General features: G+C 44.8%; 1 protein-coding gene across 1 annotated transcript in view; it reads right to left on the reverse strand.

The window, feature by feature from the left end:
* PSTPIP2 (proline-serine-threonine phosphatase interacting protein 2) overlaps positions 1–16,299 on the reverse strand; it is a 77,854-nt gene extending 61,555 nt beyond the window's left edge. Inside the window, exon 1 of the mRNA XM_019739716.3 lies at positions 16,062–16,299. Within this exon, the coding sequence (XP_019595275.2) occupies positions 16,062–16,094 (33 nt within the window). The 5' untranslated portion in view covers positions 16,095–16,299. The remainder of the gene's footprint in view (positions 1–16,061) is intronic.
* Positions 16,300–20,635: the final 4,336 nt, after the last annotated feature.

Genomic DNA, 20,635 nt, shown 5'->3' on the forward strand with positions numbered 1-20,635 from the left:
CCACCTGAAAAGGCTACGTACTGTATGATTCCAACTATATGACATTCTGGAAAAAGCAAAACTATGGAAACAATATAAAAAGGTCAGTGGTCGCTGGGGGCTCAGGAGGCGGGAAGGATGAATAGTGGATTTTTCAGGTCAGTGAAACTATTTTGTATGATACAGTAATGGTATCCTGTTTCCCCAAAAATAAGACCTAGCTGGACAATCAGCTCTAATGTGTCTTTTGGAGCAAAAATTAATATGACTCGGTTATATTATGTTAGATTAGATTCGATTCGATTCGATTCGATTAGATTAGATTAGATATTAGTCATGCAGGGTCTCTGGTCCCGCACCTCGCACAAGAATGCAGGATACGGTGAGGCCAAAAAGGAACAACCTAGCCATAGATAGGGGAGTCTTACCACTATATTTTTGATGGCAGCTGGTTGAGACACAAAAGCAAACATCTGCCAGTACCCCAACAAGGGGTCTTCCTGCACCCCAGTCTTGCTGGTGGCAGGGCAAGACACAGGAAGTAGGCTCCACACGATCCGCAATCTGCCATCCACACTTGCTAGCCAGAATCCGCCATCCGCTTCTCTGCCAACCAACCAACCCCCTAGCATAGCAATGGCAGTTATATTAGTGGCTAATAGCTTACTGCTTACAGCTGATGGCCATTCGATTACCGAGCCAGCACCCCTCCATGTGAGGCCAAGAGCCTGGAAACTGCTCTCTGGGACTCTGTCCCCACTATTATATTATATTATATTATATTATATTATATTATATTATATTATATTATGTTATATTATGTTATATTATATTATACCCGGTCTTATCTTATAGTAAAATAAGACCTGTTCTTATATTAATTTTTGCTCCAAAAGATGCATTAGAGCTGACTGTCCGGCTAGGTCTTATTTTCGGGGAAACATGGTAGACACATGATATTATGCATTTGTCAAAACCCATAGAAAACAAAGACTCAATCTTAATGTAAAGTATGGGCTTTAGCTAATAATATTGTACCCATATTGGTGCAGTAATTGTAACAAATGTACCACACTAATGCAAGACATTAATAATGGGGGAAACTGAGGCAGGGAGTAATATGGGAATTCTGTACTTTTGTTCAACTTTTCTGTAAACCTAAAACTGCTCTAAATAACAAAACCTATTAATTTTTTTTAATTGTTGAAACTACCATCCGTAACACAGCATGCTTTAGCTCTCTAGGTAATTACTATTAATAGAAACAAGTTTTTAGTGACTTGATCATTTTAGCAAATTGGCTTTTGCCAAACTGATTTTCTGCAATTTGGCCTGCCTTCTGCTGAAGCCACATGGGATCTTTCTCTTCCCTTCCCCCAGCCATCTGCAAGCCTAGCTGGATCTTACCCTTCACATCTCAGCTCTCATCGTACATGTGTGTGGAAGGGAGAATAATAACCGCCTCGCGCAAGACGTCCAAGTCATAATCCCTAGAACTTGTGAATATGTTATCTTATATGGTAAAAGGAACTTTGCTGATGTGATTAAAGTAAGGACCTTGAGATGAAGACATTATCCAGCTGGACCCAATGTTAATCACAAGAGTCCTTAAAAGGGAGAAGCAGAGAGATGTGATTGCTGGGTTTGAAGATGAAAGAGGGCCACAGGCCAAGAAATGCAGGCAGCCTCTAGAAGAAAGAAAAGGCAGGGAGTGGATTCTCCTCTTGAACACCCAGAGGGAACACAGCATGCAGACAACCTTGATTTTAGTCCAGTGAGATCTGTAACATCCAGAACTGTAAGATGACAAATTTGTGTTGTTGTAGGCCACTATGTTTGTGGCAATTTGTTACAGCAGCTATAGGAAACTCATACACTCTATTTCCTTCACTAGTCACCAAGTTCCTTAATTGTATGGCATATATCTATTTGGCCACTGTGGATCTCACACACTAGAATATAAGCTCCCCAAATCTGATGTCATCTGTAGCGTAGAGTTGGTACTCAGTGAATACTCGTTAAAGGCAAGACTTCTCACCTCAAACCTGATAGGTATCATTGCCCTAATGTTACAGACGCGGACACAGAGACTCAGAGAGGTTACACCATTAACCCAAAGTCACACAGCAATAATATAGCTGAGCAGGGATTCAAAACCAGGTACATCCAGTGCCAAAGCCTGTGCCCTTAAAAAAGAGGATAATAATTACACGAGGATAATACCATGTAATTAGCATCGTGGCAGAAGCATAGAGATCGCTGTGGGACATGGAGGAGAAGCAGCACTGCCAGTGCTGGTAAGGCAAGGCCTCACAGAAGGGAATATTCTGGAAGCCTTCAGGAGGAATTTTCTAGGTGGAAAAGCAGGATGCAAGTGTTATTTTTGTTCAGATAAATTGAATTTTTTTGTCTATTGAGTGAAAAGTAGGACGTATGGGGATGGGAGTTTAAGGGAAGAGAAAATAAGAGTTTGGAAACCATCAATGGAAGGTAGTTTGGGGTAAGTGGTGCCTAGAACAAGTTCCCTCTGGGTGTAGAGTACTGAGGCAGACGGGCTCTTTGAAGTCGACTTTCCCTTTCTTCCTCTGAACCTTGGTGTATCTGGATGAAATGCCTGAACCTGTGCCTTCAGCTGGCCACTCTGTCATAGGATAAAATCAGTGCTTCACTAGTCCAGAACGATTCCAAACTTTTGGTTAGTATAAATAATGCTGCAATGTACACCTTACTGCATAAGCACTTTTTCCATATTTGGAATATGTCCTTGCCAGAAGAGGTGTTACTATGCCAACGCCTGTGATTATAAAGGCTAATACCGCATGCAGCCAAATCCTTTCCAAAATAACTCTACAGTTTACCCTGTCACAGGCAATGACTCGGAGTGCTCATTTCCCTGTACCTTCTGCAGAGGAAGGCGCTGCACTTATATATATGTATTATACATTTATATATATATATAAAATATTATTGTATATTGTATATTGTATATAGTATATATTTTTATGTATTACATATATATTTTAACTTGCTAAATTTGATAGGTGAAAATGTAATCTCAGTGCTGTTTTTTTTGTTTTTGTTTTTTTTAACATTTTTTTTTAATTGGGGAAGGGGTACAGGACTTTATTGGGGAACAGGGTGTACTTCCAGGATTTTTTTCCAAGTCAAGTTGTTGTCCTTTCAGTCTTAGTTGTGGAGGGCGCAGATCAGCTCCAGGTCCAGCTGCCGTTGTTAGTTGCAAGGGGGCGCAGCCCACCATCCCTTGCGGGAGTCGAACTGGCAACCTTGTGGTTGAGAGGATGCGCTCCAACCAACTAAGCCATCCGGGAGCTCAGCGGCAGCTCAGCTCAAGGTGCCATGTTCAATCTTAGTTGCAGGGAGCACTGCCCACCATCCCTTGTGGGACTTGAGGAATTGAACTGGCAACCTTGTGGTGGAGAGCCCACTGGCCCATGTGGGAATCGAACCGACAGCCTTCAGAGTTAGGAGCATGGAGCTCTAACCGCCTGAGCCACTGGGCTGGCCCAGTGCTGTTTTAATTTGGATGTTTTAATTATTAGCGAGGTTGAACATTTTCCATATTTTTACAATATTTTCACTTTTAGAATCTCATTTGTGAATTGGAAAGGTCAATTTTTTTTAAAGAGGATAGTTTATTGAAAGCAAAGGGTCAGAGCTCCCCAGCGGGAGGGGGTCCTGAACAGGGGTGCCCAGTGACTGAGGCAAAAGTTCTTACTTTTATACCTTCCCTGGCCTGCTTAGGGAAGGGGGCTGGCTCCTTCTAATGGAATTCATCTATCAGGTTTGTCCTGTTTGCCCACTCTAAAGAGATTAACAAACCCATTCCTATCTATCAGATCTGCTCCTTTGTCTGGCCAAAAGTGATTTATGAGATAATTTATTAACCTCGAGGCGCATTCTAATATCTTTGTCCTGGAGTGAAGGAGACATTCCAGAACCTGGAATTTCAGGATATGGCTGCCTTTTGCTTATTCCACCAGGGACCTTCCTGTCTATCTAACGACATGCTAACTAGCCTGTCTCAATCCCCCCTCTGAAGATGTAACCCTAACTGCCATTAGGGAATAGGGGCAATGACTGCTCTGGCTACTTCAGGCTGAGGAGGGGCGTAGAGAGAGCCCGGCAGCTAGGGCTTGGGAACGATCATTTTTAAAACAATAAGGTGAAAGGTGGAGAAAGCAGGCATAAACAAGTACAAACAAGTTTGTCCGAGAAGGGAAAAGCTGATCTTTTCCGGCTGCTCTCTCTCACTGAATAAGTACCTCCCTGAGCTTTGAGGGGGGCTTCCTCACCAGCGTGGCTGCTCGAGGAGCCCCAGGCACACCTTACTCTCTATCTTCTCTCTCTGCAGCAGAGCTGTGCTTAGTGGTCAGGAACCCCTGTCAACCCGCAGCTCCAGCGGCCCTGGAGCAGCTGGGAGGGCGGGACATCCCGAGGCTGTGCTGAGTCCACTTTTTATGTCCAGGTGTTCCCTCAGCAACGGGGGGCCCATAGCTGGTTGGGGCATCTGCAAGGATTTCCTGTGCAAAACAGATCCCCATGTATGTTCCCTCAGCTCCCCTCTCCTGTCTCTCCCTGCCCACCCAGAGCCCGGGCCTCCCTTCTGTTATGAACCACCCTTCTCCACAGTGCGCAGCATTCCCAAAAGACTCCTTCCTCCAGGGCCAGCACTAAGATGAGGCAAGAAACACAGAGCCATGGAGTGCATGTCTTTCTTTAAAATTTTGTTCATGGGGTGGGGGGGTGTTGCATTAATTTTGATTTTTTAAAAATATTGCACAAAAGTGTTATCTTGATTACTAAAGGTTTTTTTATCCCCTTGGGCACGCCTCTAAATTTTATCCCCAAACCCAGTGGCTGACTCTAGTCCTGACCCTGCCTTCCTCCCACTCAGCAGAGACCCCTCTCTCCACCAAGAACCCTCTCTCAGTCACATTAGGGTGCAAATGATTTCACCACTACATTTCTCCCAGAGGCACTTAGAACTTTTTTTTTTTTTTAATTTACAGAATACCTGATTCTTCTCCTGTGAATACTTCAGCAAAAGAACAACATCAAAATCACCCATAATCGGCAGGCCCGGTGGCTCAGGTGGTTGGAGCTCCGTGCTCCTAACTCCGAAGGCTGCCGGTTCGATTCCCACATGGGCCAGTGGGCTCTCAACCACAAGGTTGCCAGTTCAATTCCTCGAGTCCCACAAGGGATGGTGGGCAGCGCCCCCTGCAACTAGCAAAAGCAACTGGACGTGGAGCTGAGCTGCGCGCTCCACAATGAAGACTGAAAGGACAACAGCTTGAAGCTGAACGGCACCCTCCACAACTAAGATCGAAAGGACAACTTGACTTGGAAAAAAGGCCTGGAAGTACACACTGTTCCCCAATAAAGTCCTGTTCCCCTTCCCCAATAAAATCTTAAAAAAGAAAAAATCACCGATAATCTAGAAAACCAAAGATAACTGCCATTCATATGCTTATAAAAAATACAAAAGTGCTGAGGTGGGGGGAGGGGCAGCTCTTGAACCTGCTCTTCCTAACCAGGATCATAAATCTGCTTCCTCAACAGCTTAGATGGACAAACTGTAGAAGTATGGGTGGGCAGGATCACGTACACCTGGAAAATCCTCTAGACAGTGACTCTGTAATTTAACCCGGGCGGTTGGGATTTGAGGTGCTGAGGTAGAGCCTTTGATGTTATGTGGTTTTTTGCTCTATAAGCGTCTGAATCATATTGCTATTACACAATGAACATGTGTTACATTCGTGCTTTTTTAAAGTACCAATAAAAATTAAAAACAAATGATCCATTATATCCACAGGTGGTTCTCTCTCCTTACAGGCCTCGCAGGGAGGAGAGGTCACCATGAGTGGGTTGGTCTTGTCCACAGCATATATGGGAGCTGGGGGAGGGTCTTCCCTGGATTTGAATCTCCCCCCAGCCAGGTGGCGCATCCTAAAGGTAAAGCCTTGGCCTTGGCATAGGGAGATGGCCACATGCCTGTACCACAGCCCCTTCCCTGCAGGTTGGTCCATGTCCCTCTGAGGTTGTTACTTTTATTCTAGTCTGAACAGGCATAATTGTTCTTCTTTTAATGATTTAAAAAATAAAACTTTTTTAATTCTTCACTTTTAAAGTTGCACAGATTTTATTGTAGAAAAATTGAAAAGTAAAATAAGCAAAAAAAAAAAAAAAAAATAGTAATTCCGTTTTTCCTACCACATGAAATCCCAGAGAAAACAATAGCTAACATTTTGCTGTACAATCCCCAGATATTTTCCTAACAATGTATGACTATGGCTTCATATTTTTAAAATAAAAATGAGGTCTTATTTTACAAATTGGTTTGTAACTTTTTAAACCTCATTTATTATAAATGTCTTTCCTGGTGTTTGTTTTAAATCATAATCATAGGGACTAGAAACTATACTTCACTTGTTCTAACAATTCCTTAAAATGTTTAAGGTGATTTCCCCTCATCATTTTCATTCATTATCTCAATTTTTAAAATGAATTTAACTGCAATAAAACCTACAATTCTGACGTACTAATGCTTTCCTGACAACTCTACCTCCTTAACACAACTGTGGTCAGTTTTATCAGCTAGAAAATGTTACGGTCCTAGGATTGTGCTGCCCAGATATTATTATCCTCATTGCACAACAGGAAGCTCAAGCCCAGAGTCGTTTGCTGTGTGGCTTTGGGCAAGGCACCCACATAGTCTGAGGTGGAGTGGGATATAGACCCCAAGTGATACATACTTGGTCTGACAATTAAGCTCATGAACTCATCCTAGAAAAAGTGCTACATACCTCTCTGCTGACTATCACAGCAGCTGTCTTGTACACTTAGCCTCTCTTGGGTCCCCGGTCTTTCCAGGCTTCTAACTTCCCCATCTGAAACCCCTCCCACAGGACTTTGGTCTAGGGCTTCTAGCTGGCAGAGACCTGGAGGCCTGGGGCCTTTTAGTGTAGTTTCTGCAGAAGGGACCATGTGACTCCCAGGCAGGTGCCATGATCTGCAGCCCACTATTCCCTTTCACTCAGAGCTGAGGACACCTAAGAGGAACACCAGGCTCCCTCATAGGCAGATTCCCCACCCACACTGCCAAGAAAAGGGTAGTACCAGCCTGGGTCAGCCAGGGAGAGCCCTGCCAGCTAAGACAGTGGCCCTGGGCTGAGGCTGGTCGGAATCAGGCCAACCACTCTTCTGAGCAGGAATTATGTGGGAATCCTGATGAAACAGGTAGGCGCTAACATAGGACAGGGCGATGAGGAAGCCTGAGCGGGGCATAGATGGCCCACAGGACTGGTCCACTGTCCAGATGTGGCCAGCAACAGAAGTGCTGACCAAGGCCTGAAGTAAGTACCTGTTATTCCAGAGAATTTAGGTCTTTTTCGACCCCCAGTTCAGGACCTGGATCTTTGGAGATGGAGGAAGCTTAGTGTATACATTTGATAACAACGGATTATATCCTCAGGGCAGATTCCAAAAGGCAGGGCAACCACACCCCAGAGCAGTGTAGGTAGAGACGTAGCCACCTGTATTTTTAGGGATCTCAGACACTTGTGGCCACTTATGAACTCATCACTTCAAGCAGCTATTCTTTAAATAGAAAACATAATGTTCCATGAGGAGTAGAGACTCAGCACTGCAGGGTAAGAGCAGAGATGAAAGACCCTGGTGACCATTTTCTCAGCATGTCACCTTGCATCCATCACTCAACAAAATTCAGTCCGACAGTTAACCAGGTTTCAGCCTCCCAGAGGGCTGCAAAACTATCAACTGTTTTCACTCAAGCAAGGCCTTCTGGTGGGGTTGGGGGTCTCAGTCCCCCTACCCTCAACAGCTTGTTAAAGTATTCCTTCCAGTGTCATGCCATGCCATATCCTCCCTTGAGGTGTTCTAGGCACACAGATTTCCCCCTCTTATCGCATGCCCAGTGCTATCTTAGCACTTTTTGGAAACTGGTCCCCCACAGCACCTGCCCCAGAATCTTTCTCTCATAACCCTGTCCTTTTAGTGTGAGGAGAGGAGGTTAACCTGTTTCTGATTAGTGCCCTGCACGTGTGTTTGCCCCTTAACAAGAGCATAGGCTCTCTGAGGGCAGATGTCAATCTTCTCCTGACCTTTGAAGGCCACACAGATCTCTGGCTCCACAAACATCAGAACACCTAAGGGTTCGGACACAAAGACAATTAAATAGTGAGTAAAACTCGGACCCTAGAGAAACGCAAAGAAAAACTAATTCAGTGTTTATCAAGCTTTCGGTGCAGGGAGGAGTTTTAAACCTTGGTGTGTAATAGATGAAATCATAAAAGATGAGCTCAACAAACTTGGCTATATAAAGTGTTTTCAAAATACACACACATATTTAAGTATAATTATCGTTTTACAGATGAGGATACGAAGCTCAGGAAGGTTGAGTCATGGAAACAAGGGTACATCCCTCAGTTTGAAAGGAGCAGAGCCAGGATGCCAGAGAACATAGAGAATATAGTCAATAACATTGTAATAACTATCTATGGTGGCAGAGGGTACGAGACTTATTGGGGGATCACTTCATAAGTACATAAATGTCTGACCACTCGTTAGACATTTATACAGCATACACATATCCTCTGTTCTCAGAACTGTGTCAAGCTCCGGGAACACAGAGGTAAATGAGAAGGAAGTTGACCATAGCCTAATGAGGAAGACAGGCAAGGAAACATGATTACATATAGAGTGATAAGTGCAGTTAGAAACATGCAGCGGACTTTCAGATAAAGTCCCCTAACCCAGACCTAGAGGCAGGAGTAGAGGTCAATGCAAAGGCTTAAGACCAAGGCTTAGGCCAAGGAAACATCCCCCCACCCCCACCCCCAATCTGCTTGGAGTGCAGTGGAGCAAGTAGTTTCATGTAGCTGCAGTTCATAGTGGGAATGTTGAGGGTGAGAGTTATGGGTCAGCCATCCTCTGTCATTACAACTTTTCTTATTCTTTATTCTCATCTTCCTCTCTCTCTCTCTCTCTCCCCGCCCTTTCTTCCCTCCCTCTCTCTCCCTCTCCTAAAATATAGTTGTAAAAACAGTGCGATATCAATGAGATAAGTAGAACTTTTAGTCCCATTCTTGGGTGTTTTTCGTTTTTTTTTAATTTAAAAAAAGTTTTTTCTATTACAGTTGACATTCAATATTATATTAGTTTCAGGTGTAAAGCAGAGTGGTTAGACATTCATATAACTTACAAAGTGATTCCCCCCATAAGTCTAGTACTCTTTTGACACCATACACAGCTATTACAATCTTATTGACTATATTCTCTATGCTGTACTTGACTTCCCCATCATGCGGGGTTATAAAAGCACTTGAAACTGGAATCTACCCCATAAGCAAATAGTAGTATGTTTCAAAAATTAAGAGTCCTCTGTGAAAAAATATTTAAGATCACTGCAGCCTTTGAAAACAAAAGATAGAGTAAATATAGCATTTAAATATCTACAAATAGTCTTTTGTTTTACTTTCACAAATATTTAGCTGTGATAATTCCTGTTAAAAAAGAAAGTCTTCAGTTGGTTTTTAATCCACTGGTACAATCCAGTGTGACCTGGGCAATGCTAATGCAACAGTCATCCGTGAACAGTGAGCTCTGACACTCACTGTATAATTGTTCGTTCCTAAAGATAGATAATGATGAATGTTATGGATTTGTGCATTGGGGTTTAAAATTGCCTTGTGCCACCCTTATACATATAAACAGTGTAAAGAGTTTAAGATGAGAACTTTCAGGCTGACGAGAAAACCTTTCCTCTTCTCCTGAACAACAAGCTGGATCAGATATATGGAAGTCTCCTACTTGACCCTTGTCTAACCTTCAGCCCAAAATGCACAAAGCTTCAAAGACAAAGCAAATCCCAAAAAGCAGCCTTAATGAAAGCCAACAGTCTACTGAGTCTTTGAGAAATCTGATTTTCCTACTTTCCTCACACACATGCTACTGGGAAACAAGAAGCCGATGATTCAGAGGCAAGTTACAAGGCCTTGTAGGAGGTGGTACGACTCATATCCAGCTATTCGAACGCAGGCATCCGGAGTATCTGGTTTCCTGCTGCCTGACTTTTCTGGAGTGAGAGCGTACGGGTCTGCCATCTTCATGGATTTTTAAAATATATTAAGAGTTTTTAAATTCCTGGCAACAATGTCTTAATTAACATCCTCATTTATTTAGGTAGAAATTTTTAACAGTTTGATCTTTTTAAAAATGACAATGGCATTCTATGAAGCTAACCAACAGCGCCTCTAATTTAAAGCTCATTTTTGTTAAAGCTGGAGATTTCTAGTGTAGGCAAGGGAAGAAAAATGTCAGCCATTTCCTACTCAAGATGAACTTTTCATTAATATGAAATTTAGATGATATTTATTTTCCTATAACAAAACATGTACAAAAATGGACATTTTGGTTATATTTAGGAGACAGTAAATGAGAATTATAAAAAATTAATGGCAAAATTATCCACTAGTCCAAGTAAAGATATTTTGGGTAATGTATATATTTGGATATAACCAGTATTTTGCTTTGACTGGCTGCTTTCACCAGAAAATCCATAAATTAACATGCATCCGTACATACTTATACCAAGTTTTACACACACCAAAATCTTTTTGACTTCACCAAACTTTGAACTCTGCACTCACTATGTAGAACCAACCTGTAAATAAACCCTCTTATGTATGAAAAAGAAAAAATTATCTGATAAAGGTGAATAATACCCCACCCCACCCCCCAAAAAAATGCAACTAGAACGTCTAGGAAAAACAAGAATGAGGATCTAACCATAATATACTACTTAGCTTTGAAATCAATAATCTTTATATGCTGTGACAACATAAATAGTAATTACATTGTTTTTCATTATAAGTCTTTTGGAAATATTTGGATTTTTAAAGCATATGCTTGTATTGCCTGGTTTTTTTTTTCTTTTTTCTTTTTTTTCTCGGTCTAGGATTTATTTATTTATTTATTTATTTATATTTTTTTTAATGGAGGGCACAGCTCACAGTGGCCCATGCAGGGATCGAGCCGACAACCTTAGTGTTATTAGCACCACGCTCTAACCCACTGAGCTAACCGGTCACCCCTATTACCTGATTTTTTTTAAAGTTTGTTAATTCTCCTCAGCCAAAAGCCCTCTACGCCCTTCTATTTGTTCAGATTTTGTTTTATATATCTCAATAAGAACTTTTTATTTTCCTTAAAAGGTGGGTCCTATGCCTCTCATTAAATTTTTAAGAAGGTAAAACAAGAAAAGAGGATTTTGATCATTATTTTAAAGATAAATCCCACTGGCTGCTCTAGAAAGAATAAATTGGAGAAATAAGTACAATCGCCAATGGTTTTGCCTTGCATTTTCCACTAAAGCCACATAATACGAGATAGTCCTAGTGGTGTGTTTCTAGGGGTCCGTTTCCAACAGAGAATATTAAAAAAAGCAACAGCCTAAACATTGTACAAAACAGCACATGGGGTCAGCATGAAGGGTCTGTGTGATAACCTGTTTTCTTCTTTGTTCATTTAAAAAAAAAAAATGGAGGCTCCCACACTGTATAGAGAAAAGTCACAGAGCAAAGCTGGATGCAGCACCAACCAGCTCGAGCTCTGGTAAAGCCCTGAAATGACAAGATTCCAAAATCAGTCAAAGGTTTAGAGCAGAGGGATAGCCCAGGGGGCACTAAGCAAGTTCAGACAGTCCCAAGGCTTCCCCCAGGCAGAGCAGAGAGGCTCTGCTCTTTGCAGGTGCACGGGATAGGGGGTGAGGGGTAGTGCTGGGACCAGGACTAGGAAGCTGGTCTGAACCTAGAGCCTTGAGGATCAGGAAGGCTGGGTCAAAATAGGACCCAGAGGACATACAGGGACAGGTTGCGCTTCACACCCCAGTGAGGAATGTAGGACTCTCCTGGGCAGGAGGACATCTGCCTCTTCCGGAGCAGGTCCTACAGTCACCTGTGCATGTCCACATCTGAAAGACACTTGTGTCTGTCCTGTGTCTGATCATGCTAAAGAGTCATCTTTCCTCTGTTGTGGCCCAACCATTTCCCTGGAGCTCTGGAAAGCACTGTCTGTCTGATTCTGACAAGGTACCATCCACATTAACCAACACAAATTCAGCACCACTTAAGCACAGGGCCACAAAAGAGGTGTGCGTAGGGAAGGGGGAAGAGAAACAACACAGAGGTGTGCTTCCTGTCAGGCAAACTCACATTTTGTTTTATATATCTCAGTAAGTTGGGGCTGATCCCAGTTTTAAAGAACACTGTGTATTCTGTTCCCCTCCTCAGACAGATCCACCGAACGGTTCCCTTACATAAGCATTTCCACGTAAGCACTTGAATAAGATTGTTTATGATGTGTGTGCTGATTCATACCCTTTCAGGAACATCTAGCTAATTTGACTATGGGCCGCTCAACTTCCACGGAACGTCCCCTCTCTTGGGCTTGTGGTCATTCTTTTCTATGGTTGTAGTCCTATATCTCTGCCTCTTTCTCTGCCCCCTCTCCTCCTGCCAAAACACAGGCATTCACCGAGAGTGCTTCTTTGGGGCCTTCTTACCCCTTCATTCTTTCTCCTCAATTGAGTGACTGTCACCTACTTCCTTTAATGGTCATCTCTGTGCTGATAACGGCTGACAATCAACAACTGCTTATTATATGCCAGGCACTGTACTAAGCTCTGATTTCACCCTCACAACAGTCCTGTGGAGTAGACACTGTTATTATCCCCATTTTTATACATGGGAAAAACTGAGGCTTGTGGGAATTGAAGCAACTAACTGCCCAGCTAGTAAGGGGCAGACCCAGGATTCGAACCCAGACAGTCTACCTCAGAGCCTCTGCTGGTAACTCATGCCACTGCTGTACTTCATGCTGTTCTGCGCACTCCCTCCCCTGGACATCCTTTCCAAAGGGCTGGGGTCATCCACCAGCCCTTCAGACCCAGAATGTTGACCACCGGACATCAGAGAGAACTCACTGACATGTTTGCACTGTTTATTAAAATACTTCCAAGCCCTGCCACCTATCCCTTCACCAGCCATCCATCCAAGCCTTTCCCACATCCAGCAACCCAGGCATGGTGCTGGGGGCTTTAGGATACTGTGCCTTGGTTCTCACTGGGGCTACCCTTGTGGTAAAATATTGTTACTATCACTTCTGCCTCCTCCCTCTTTCTCCAGATACCAGTTCCTCCTCCTAACTAACTTCCTTATTTCTGGGGCCCATACCTCACTCTCCAGTTTACTTTACAGGAGCCCTCCTTTCCTCTTCCCTACTGCTCACCTTCAATTGGTGGCCTCATGTCGTGGCTTTGAACTCTTGTACCCTCTACCATTCCTCCCACCTGTCTCTTCCTTTGCCCTTCCCCATGGTCTCCACCTTGGAACAGACCCCTTTTATCCCTGACCCAGTTTCTTTGGCCCCTGCTGGACTCTTCCTACCCCCTGCCCCATCTTCCTCCAAATCCTTGAGGCTAGGCATTCAAGACCAAAGCCTCACTTCCTCATGAGAAATCTACCTTCTAAGCAAGGTGGTGGTCTTACTCTGCAAGTGCCCCCTCCATTAGAGCTCTTTATACAGAGAAGGTATTTCATGAATATGTATTAAATTCAGTCAACGGATTCCTGCTTATGTTTGCAAAGTTTCCTATCTTATCCTATCACAACGCTTTCATTCTTGAAACATGAAAATTATTGTCATCCCCTCAGTGCTCACAACAACCTTGCCTCCCTACTGCCTGAGAGGGTGAAAGCCTCACAGGCAGCCCCTGAGATCCCCAACAGTTTCCCTGCTGCTCCTCCTCTCCCAAGTCCTGGCTGACCATCCCATCCACCTGAGTCTTCAGCATCCAATGAAAAGCACTATGGCAGTTGCTGGGAGCTCAGCTGATGGTGACACCAGGGCCCATCCTCCAGGAGCTCATGGTTGGAGCTGGAGGAGAAAGACATATTTATATGAAGGTCCAGTGGTGACCTACCAACTTCCTCTGGCACTGCCGTGGAAGACAGACATGCAGACAGCTATGCTGGGACACTTACTCAGCACCACCCTCCTGGAGGCACTCACTGAGCATTTGGTCCAAGCAGTCCTGCTCTACTATTTAACAGCTCTAGGACCTCGGCAATGTTGCTTGATCTCTCTGCCACTCAGTTTCCTCATCTATAAAATGGGATAGGGAGTAAGCTGCCTCATGGGGTAGTTGTGAGGTATAAATGAGTGGTGTGTGTAAAGCATTTAGAATGAGCTTTCCACATACTCTGTGCTCAGTAATATTGGCTATTAATTGTTTTTATTATTTGACACAAAATGTCACAGGAAATTAGAGATGGGAGATACCCTTTGCAAACTATCTCAGGATCTCAGATACCTTTTGAAAATATAAGCCCAAAAAGTTCTCACTCTCCAGACCATCACAACCTCTAAATCCCAACCCAGGCTTCATTTCTGCCCCCTTCCCTATTTCCTGCACACATGTATCAGGAGCAGCTGGGGGCTGCCTGACTGTGGCCTGGGAGCCCCTGAGGATGGAGACTGCAGCTCTCACCCATCACACATCCTATTGGCCTTACAGATCCATGTTACTCATTCAACAACTACTTGCCGAGTCCCCATTATGTGTCGGCCTGTGCAAGGGGCAGTGGCATTGGAAGCCAACACAGTACCTGTCCACAAGGTGCTCACGTGTTTGTAGGTCCCTAAATTCAAAACCATAAACTAACAAATGCTATGAAGGAACTGAAGGTGCGTGAGGTGAGCCGGTGATTGGGGCCTATTTGGCTCAATCAGGAAAGGCTTCCCTGAAGAGGTGACATCTGGGTTGAGAGCTGAAAACTGGGGGTCACACTTTGGGGGTAGGGTAGGGAGGCACGTCTCTCTGCGCTGCTTTTTCCCACAATGTCTGTCATGAGACCCAAAAGTCCTATATTCTACCTGAAGAATTCCCAGGTCTCCTCGCAGGGCTAGCTATGATGTCATTCACTCTCTGTGAATCTCTGCGGCTCTGTATCCTATAGGTGGGGAGTGCCCCAGGAGAACCTCAAAAACTCCAGGAAAGGTGACGTCAAAAGGCAGGGCATAAACTGTCCCTGAGGCCACATTGCGAGGTTTCTCCACCCAGCAGCCCCTGATGGGGGACAGGGACCTGCCAGGCAACTGTGAAGCTAAATGCAGAGCAAGCAGGGTCCCAAGGAAGGAGTTGGAGCCACTTGGCAGCTGTAGGTCAACTCTGAGGAGTGCTGACTTCCTGCTACTGCCTTGAAGGGATGAGGGCAGTTCTTCCAACTCCTGCCTCGGCCGGTCCTACACAGATTGGATGCCTCCACCACCCCTAGGGTCTCACATATGTCGGCCTCCGTCTGGGCTGGGGTGAAGGCCTGGGCGGGGGGAGTCTCGGGAAACAGGGCTGCCGTGTGAGACAAGCTTTGGCAAGAGAAGCCCTCTAGGGTCTGCAGGGGAAAGTCGGGCGCTAACCGGGCTCTGACAGTCTGTACGTTTCTGCGGACCTGGGAAAAAACCATCCCCGGAGGGTGACTGCCGCTGCCAGCCCTGCGAAGCTCACCCCAGGTTCTCCCAAATGCGCTCACCGCGCAGCCTCTGGGGTCACCGGCTACTCTCCCCGAACGCGTTGCTCCTCCCTTGGGGTCTCGGTTTTCTCATCTGTGAGATGAGGGGTGGACGTGCAGACTCTATAGTGGTCTCGGACGACACTCGTCCGCAGGAGTACGCGCGGCTGGGGTGATGGGCGGCAGAGAGTAGCCTGGGGACCAGACCGGAGGACCTGTGGACTCACCGCGCGCTGGCGGCCGCGGCAGAGAAGGAACTGCGGCCGGGCGTCCGCTGCAGCTCTGCCCCTGAGCAGCGGGACCCGGGTCCCCACCGCCGGCCCAGCCGTCCGAGCCCCAGGCACACGGCGCCGCGCACGATGTCTCCGTGGTGCGCAGCTGGGGCGCCCGCCCGCTCTCGGCGCGGCTCCACCCTGGCCGCCCGCCCCCGTTGGTCCCGAGCCCCGCGATCGGCCGCCCTCCCCACCGACTTACCCAGAAGTTGGTCTTGAACAGTGAGCCCGTCATGGCCGGCGCGTCCGCGGGTGCAGAGGAGAGCGGAGCAGCAGCGGCGCGCTGGGAAGCCTAGCAGTCGAGGCGGTGGTCCCGCTGCCCAACTCCGGAGTTGCGCCGCCGGCCTGGAGGCCCGTCCCCGGGTCCTAAACCACGCCCCACTCCGAAGGCCGCGTGGGTGCGCTCCGCCTCCTTCCCGGCCGGGACTTGGAGTCCCGACAGCCGCTCACACTCCGGAGCCGATTTAAAGCCCCACGGCATCAGCCAACGACCAGTTAGCGAGCCCTAGGTCCCCGCTCCTCTTCAGGAAGCCTCGGAGAATTGGAAGGAAAAGTCGCCGGAATTCGGCTCCGTTCCTACCCCCAAGCCTTTTCCTCCCTCGACCGAATTCCTCGCAGAGAAATCCAGGCTCAGCGAGGTGATGGAGGGTACCCCCCTGATCAGAAGGTAGTCGCGTGGATCGGGTGTCAGCTCCGTAAAGCCTGAGAACTGACAATACCAGCGGCCACGTGAGGTGTAGACGCTTGAGTGAGCCGCGTGCACGACCCCAGGTGAGCTGGCTTCAGATCAGCCTCGGCCACGTTTTAGTCTAACAGTCATAAACAAGTCATTCATACTTTCCCCCTTGACTCTAAGTCCCTTAGTAGGGTTCTTACAGAGTGCCCAGGAGCTCAGCCCCGAAAGATAGCTTGCCAGCTCTAATTTCCCACTCTCAGAACCCAAAAGCTTTTTTTTACCAATCCCACTCCAGCTGTAGGAGCCCTGAGCTTCCTTCCTCTCCCTCCACTCTCTCATAACAGTAACACCCTCATAAACATAATCCCAGGGCAAGTTGGACTCATCCCTGCTTTGCAGTAATATGGCACTCTGAGCCCTGAGCCCAAACTGAAGCCCAGAGAGGCTGACTGACTTGCCCAAGATCACAGAGTATTTAAGGGATGAAGAGCTGGTTTAGAGTTCTGCCCTTCTAAACTGGGTCAGTCAGGGCCAAAGACACATCACTCCTAGGGCAGATCTACTCAAGGAGGACAGGATGAAGGTCAAGGGTACCAAGATTGAGTGCTCATGCCCAACTCACATCCCAAGGCATTTGCCTCTTGAGCAGGTTCTAATTCAGTCCAGACATAGAGAAAGATCAATTGTTGGGGGCATTTGAAGGATAACTAAAATATTCTGCCTGGTAATGTCACTCCCAGTCTCACTGTGATGCAATTTCATCTGTGGAGTTGTCCGCAACCACAATGATGGAGCTGTGGCCTCCACCCACTGGGTCACTCCAAGGGCATGCATCCTTTCATCTGGTTGTTCATCTCTTTGGAAAGCAGTGAAGTTAGAAGGAAGACTGACAGCACCATCAGGAGGCAGCAGAGGCCGTGGAGGGCACCAGGACAGGCTAAATGGCAAGAGGCGTAAGAAATAGTGCCAACTGGGGAAATGAGAGAAGCTGAAGGGCCAAAGGCAGGACCACAACTTTTCCTGGACGTTTTGAAGATTTAAAACAAATAATTTAGATACAATTCTAATTGCCTAAGTTTTAATTTTATACATACATATGGATAAAGTCTTAGGAAGTCTTACAAGCTCTCATGTTACATTGTGCTTTCTTTTCCAGGGTCAGGCCCCAAATATACCTGAATTTTAACTCTCTTCCACCATCTGGTGGCAAGATTACAAATTGCAAATGGTTGATCACGCAGCTGGAAAATATTATTGATCCGTCAAACATTTATTAAACTCATCACCTGGACAGGTGTTGAGTAAAAAGACAAGCAAAATGTGTACTATATCCAAGGGTCTATAACAAAGTTGAGACATTCCACCAACAAAGTTAAGTAACACTACTACACCAATTATAAAATAATGAAATTTAATGATCACTACATTTCAGACAACCACTTAATATTTTGGCATAACCTCTTCCAATAATATACATTTGCATGGTTAAGTTCTTAATATACACAAAATTTTGAGTCTTGCTTTTTTAACTTAACAAATTTCAGAAGCATTTTCTAAAGTCCTTATAAATATCTTTCCTAACAGAAAGCTCCATAGCACACAGTACTACTGGCCAGACACTTTTGCATATAAAATTGAAAATCATTGTGAAGAAAAATTTGGCCAAGTCAGTAAAGTTTTAAATGCACCTACCTATCTTTTGACCCAATATTTCCATGTCAAAGAATTTACCCGCTAGATATATTCTCCCATGTGCAAAGTGAGAGGTTATTCTAGCAAGATTTGAAACTGTATGTCCATCCATGAAGAATTACCTGAATATACTGTGAAATATCTATAGAATAAAATCATATTCAAGCATAAAAAATGAGGAAGATCTTTGTTGATATGGAACAATCATATATTATTAAGTGGGGAAAAACCATGTAAAACAAGCTGCCATTTGGGTGAGGAGGAAAAACAATAGACATACACAAATTTTAAATGGTTCCCTCTGAGGAGAGGGTGGGGCTGAGGGACATAGGAGGGAGGGAGACCTAATTTTCACTTCATGCCTTTTTGGGCCTCTTGGAAAAATTAAAAAAGAAACTTCAGTATCGTTTTTAATTTTTACATAATTTCCCATCAAGTGGATATGATATAATGATACTTGCTTAGCATTTCCCTAATGCTTTTAGAAATATTACTATGGTAAGTATCTTTTATATAATCTTTGTTAAAATACCTCATAGCTGACATTACAGAAATGGCGGCATAAGGGATGCTTCTTGAAATCTCCCCTGGAAGTTACCACAAATTGAACACCTATAATTCAACAAAGGATTCTCTGCTCATCACACAGTAACAGCTAAGTGACACACATGACAAATTACCTGAAGGTTTTTGGTAAATACCCTTTTAGCAGGTTAAGGAAGTTCCTTTTTACTGCTGCTTGGCTAAGAGGCTTTAACATGCATGGGTGCCATTTTGGTTGCTTTTTCTGCATTTAATGAGTATATGGATTTCTCTCCTTTAATCTGTTAAGGTGGTGCACAGAATCTGTAGGTTTTCTAATGTTAAATAAACCATGCATCCCCATAAAAAAAAACTGGGGAAAAAAACATCTCATAGTTGAATTACAGGTCAAAGAATATAAACCTTTTTAAGGTTCTTGAAATACATTGCCAAATTATTTTCCAGAAAAGTTGTATCCATCTATAGTCTCAGCAGTGGAGGAAGGGGAAATTTCCCCAGAGGGAATTAGGGATCTTTGCATTGAAATAGAATAAATGGATGATGGGTGACAAAAATAACAAACGCCTACTACAATCACATTTCCTTTCATGCCTTTGAAAACCTGGTATCTAGGAGTACATCCCTCTACCTCCTCTTTCTTCCCACTGCCAATCCAACCTCAGGTTACTCTTCTTAATCTTTCATCCTTAAAACACTGCTTTCTTGTCTCTCCGCTCCTCACAAAACCAACTTTCCCTATTGCCCATTAGAATCAAGTCCCACGAGCCTCTGCCTGACCTTTCCCATCTCATTGCCCAGCTTCCTCCCCACCCCTCAGTCAGGCTCCTCTGTCCTGCCACCCTATTTTTGCGGGTGCTTTGCAGGCTACCTGGGGCTTTCTTCCTCCTGCTCAAGTTTCACGTCCTCTCCCCTTCTCCACCTTTTCCAGCCCTGTGTCTTCTCACTTCTTGAATTTCTAGAACTTGTCTTTATCACATCCCTTGACATATGACATATCTTTGTTTTCTATAATTTCTGTTCCCTCTTAGGTATCTTACCTCTCCAACTCCAAAGCACCTTAAGATAAGGGTCTTCTCTCATGTACTTTCACGGATGAGACAATGATGGAGCCAGCCAGAGAATTCAGTGAACTCTTTATGATCCTCAACAGAAATACCGATTTTTATTTCAGTTCCCATAGTCTAATCCCTCCCTTCCAGGAAGCAGAAGCAAATCTGGCAGAGGTACTGTCCAAGTATCTAAAGCCAGATAGGATTCCAGAACCAGGACCTGGCCAAGTGGAAGCCATGATCTGGAAAAGGGAAGGAGTAAGCTGTGTTACGAGGTTTGCCAAGTCAACGTCAAAGGTAGAATCTGGATTTTGTCACTGTTAGAAGCTGAGTAGATTAAGGAATGGAGCAGAGAGTCAGGACAGGACAGGAATAGAATATACAGGAAAAACCTTCAGGGGAAGGCGTCAATGCCCAGAGATTAGCTGTGAAGTGGTTGAGGTCTGCCAACTAAGAAGGGTTAGTTGGAGTGGAGACCATCAAAATGTGAATTTTTGTAAGTGAAAGTTAGTCAGGTAAGGGACTCAAAGGATCCATTTCTGGTCAAAGTAGTTTCAAGATGGGGAAACTTGGCTATCTACTGTCACAAAACACAGCCTACTGTATGTGGGGGACTTTTTTTCATCAAAAGCTGTTAAGAGTGAACAGTAAGCCACAGGAGAGGAAATCTGTGATACATTTGTCCTACGCAGGACAAATATATAGAGAACTTGTAAAACAAAACAAAACTGATTGTTTCTAGGGCTCAGGAAGGAAATATATAAAGTAAGCCAGGAACATCTTGTAGTGCCAGAAAGCACACATGTATGAGCTGTG

This window comes from Rhinolophus sinicus, chromosome 4 (assembly GCF_057876585.1).
Source record: "Rhinolophus sinicus isolate RSI-liver-muscle chromosome 4, RSI-T2T, whole genome shotgun sequence".
Classification (NCBI taxonomy): Eukaryota; Metazoa; Chordata; class Mammalia; order Chiroptera; family Rhinolophidae; genus Rhinolophus; species Rhinolophus sinicus.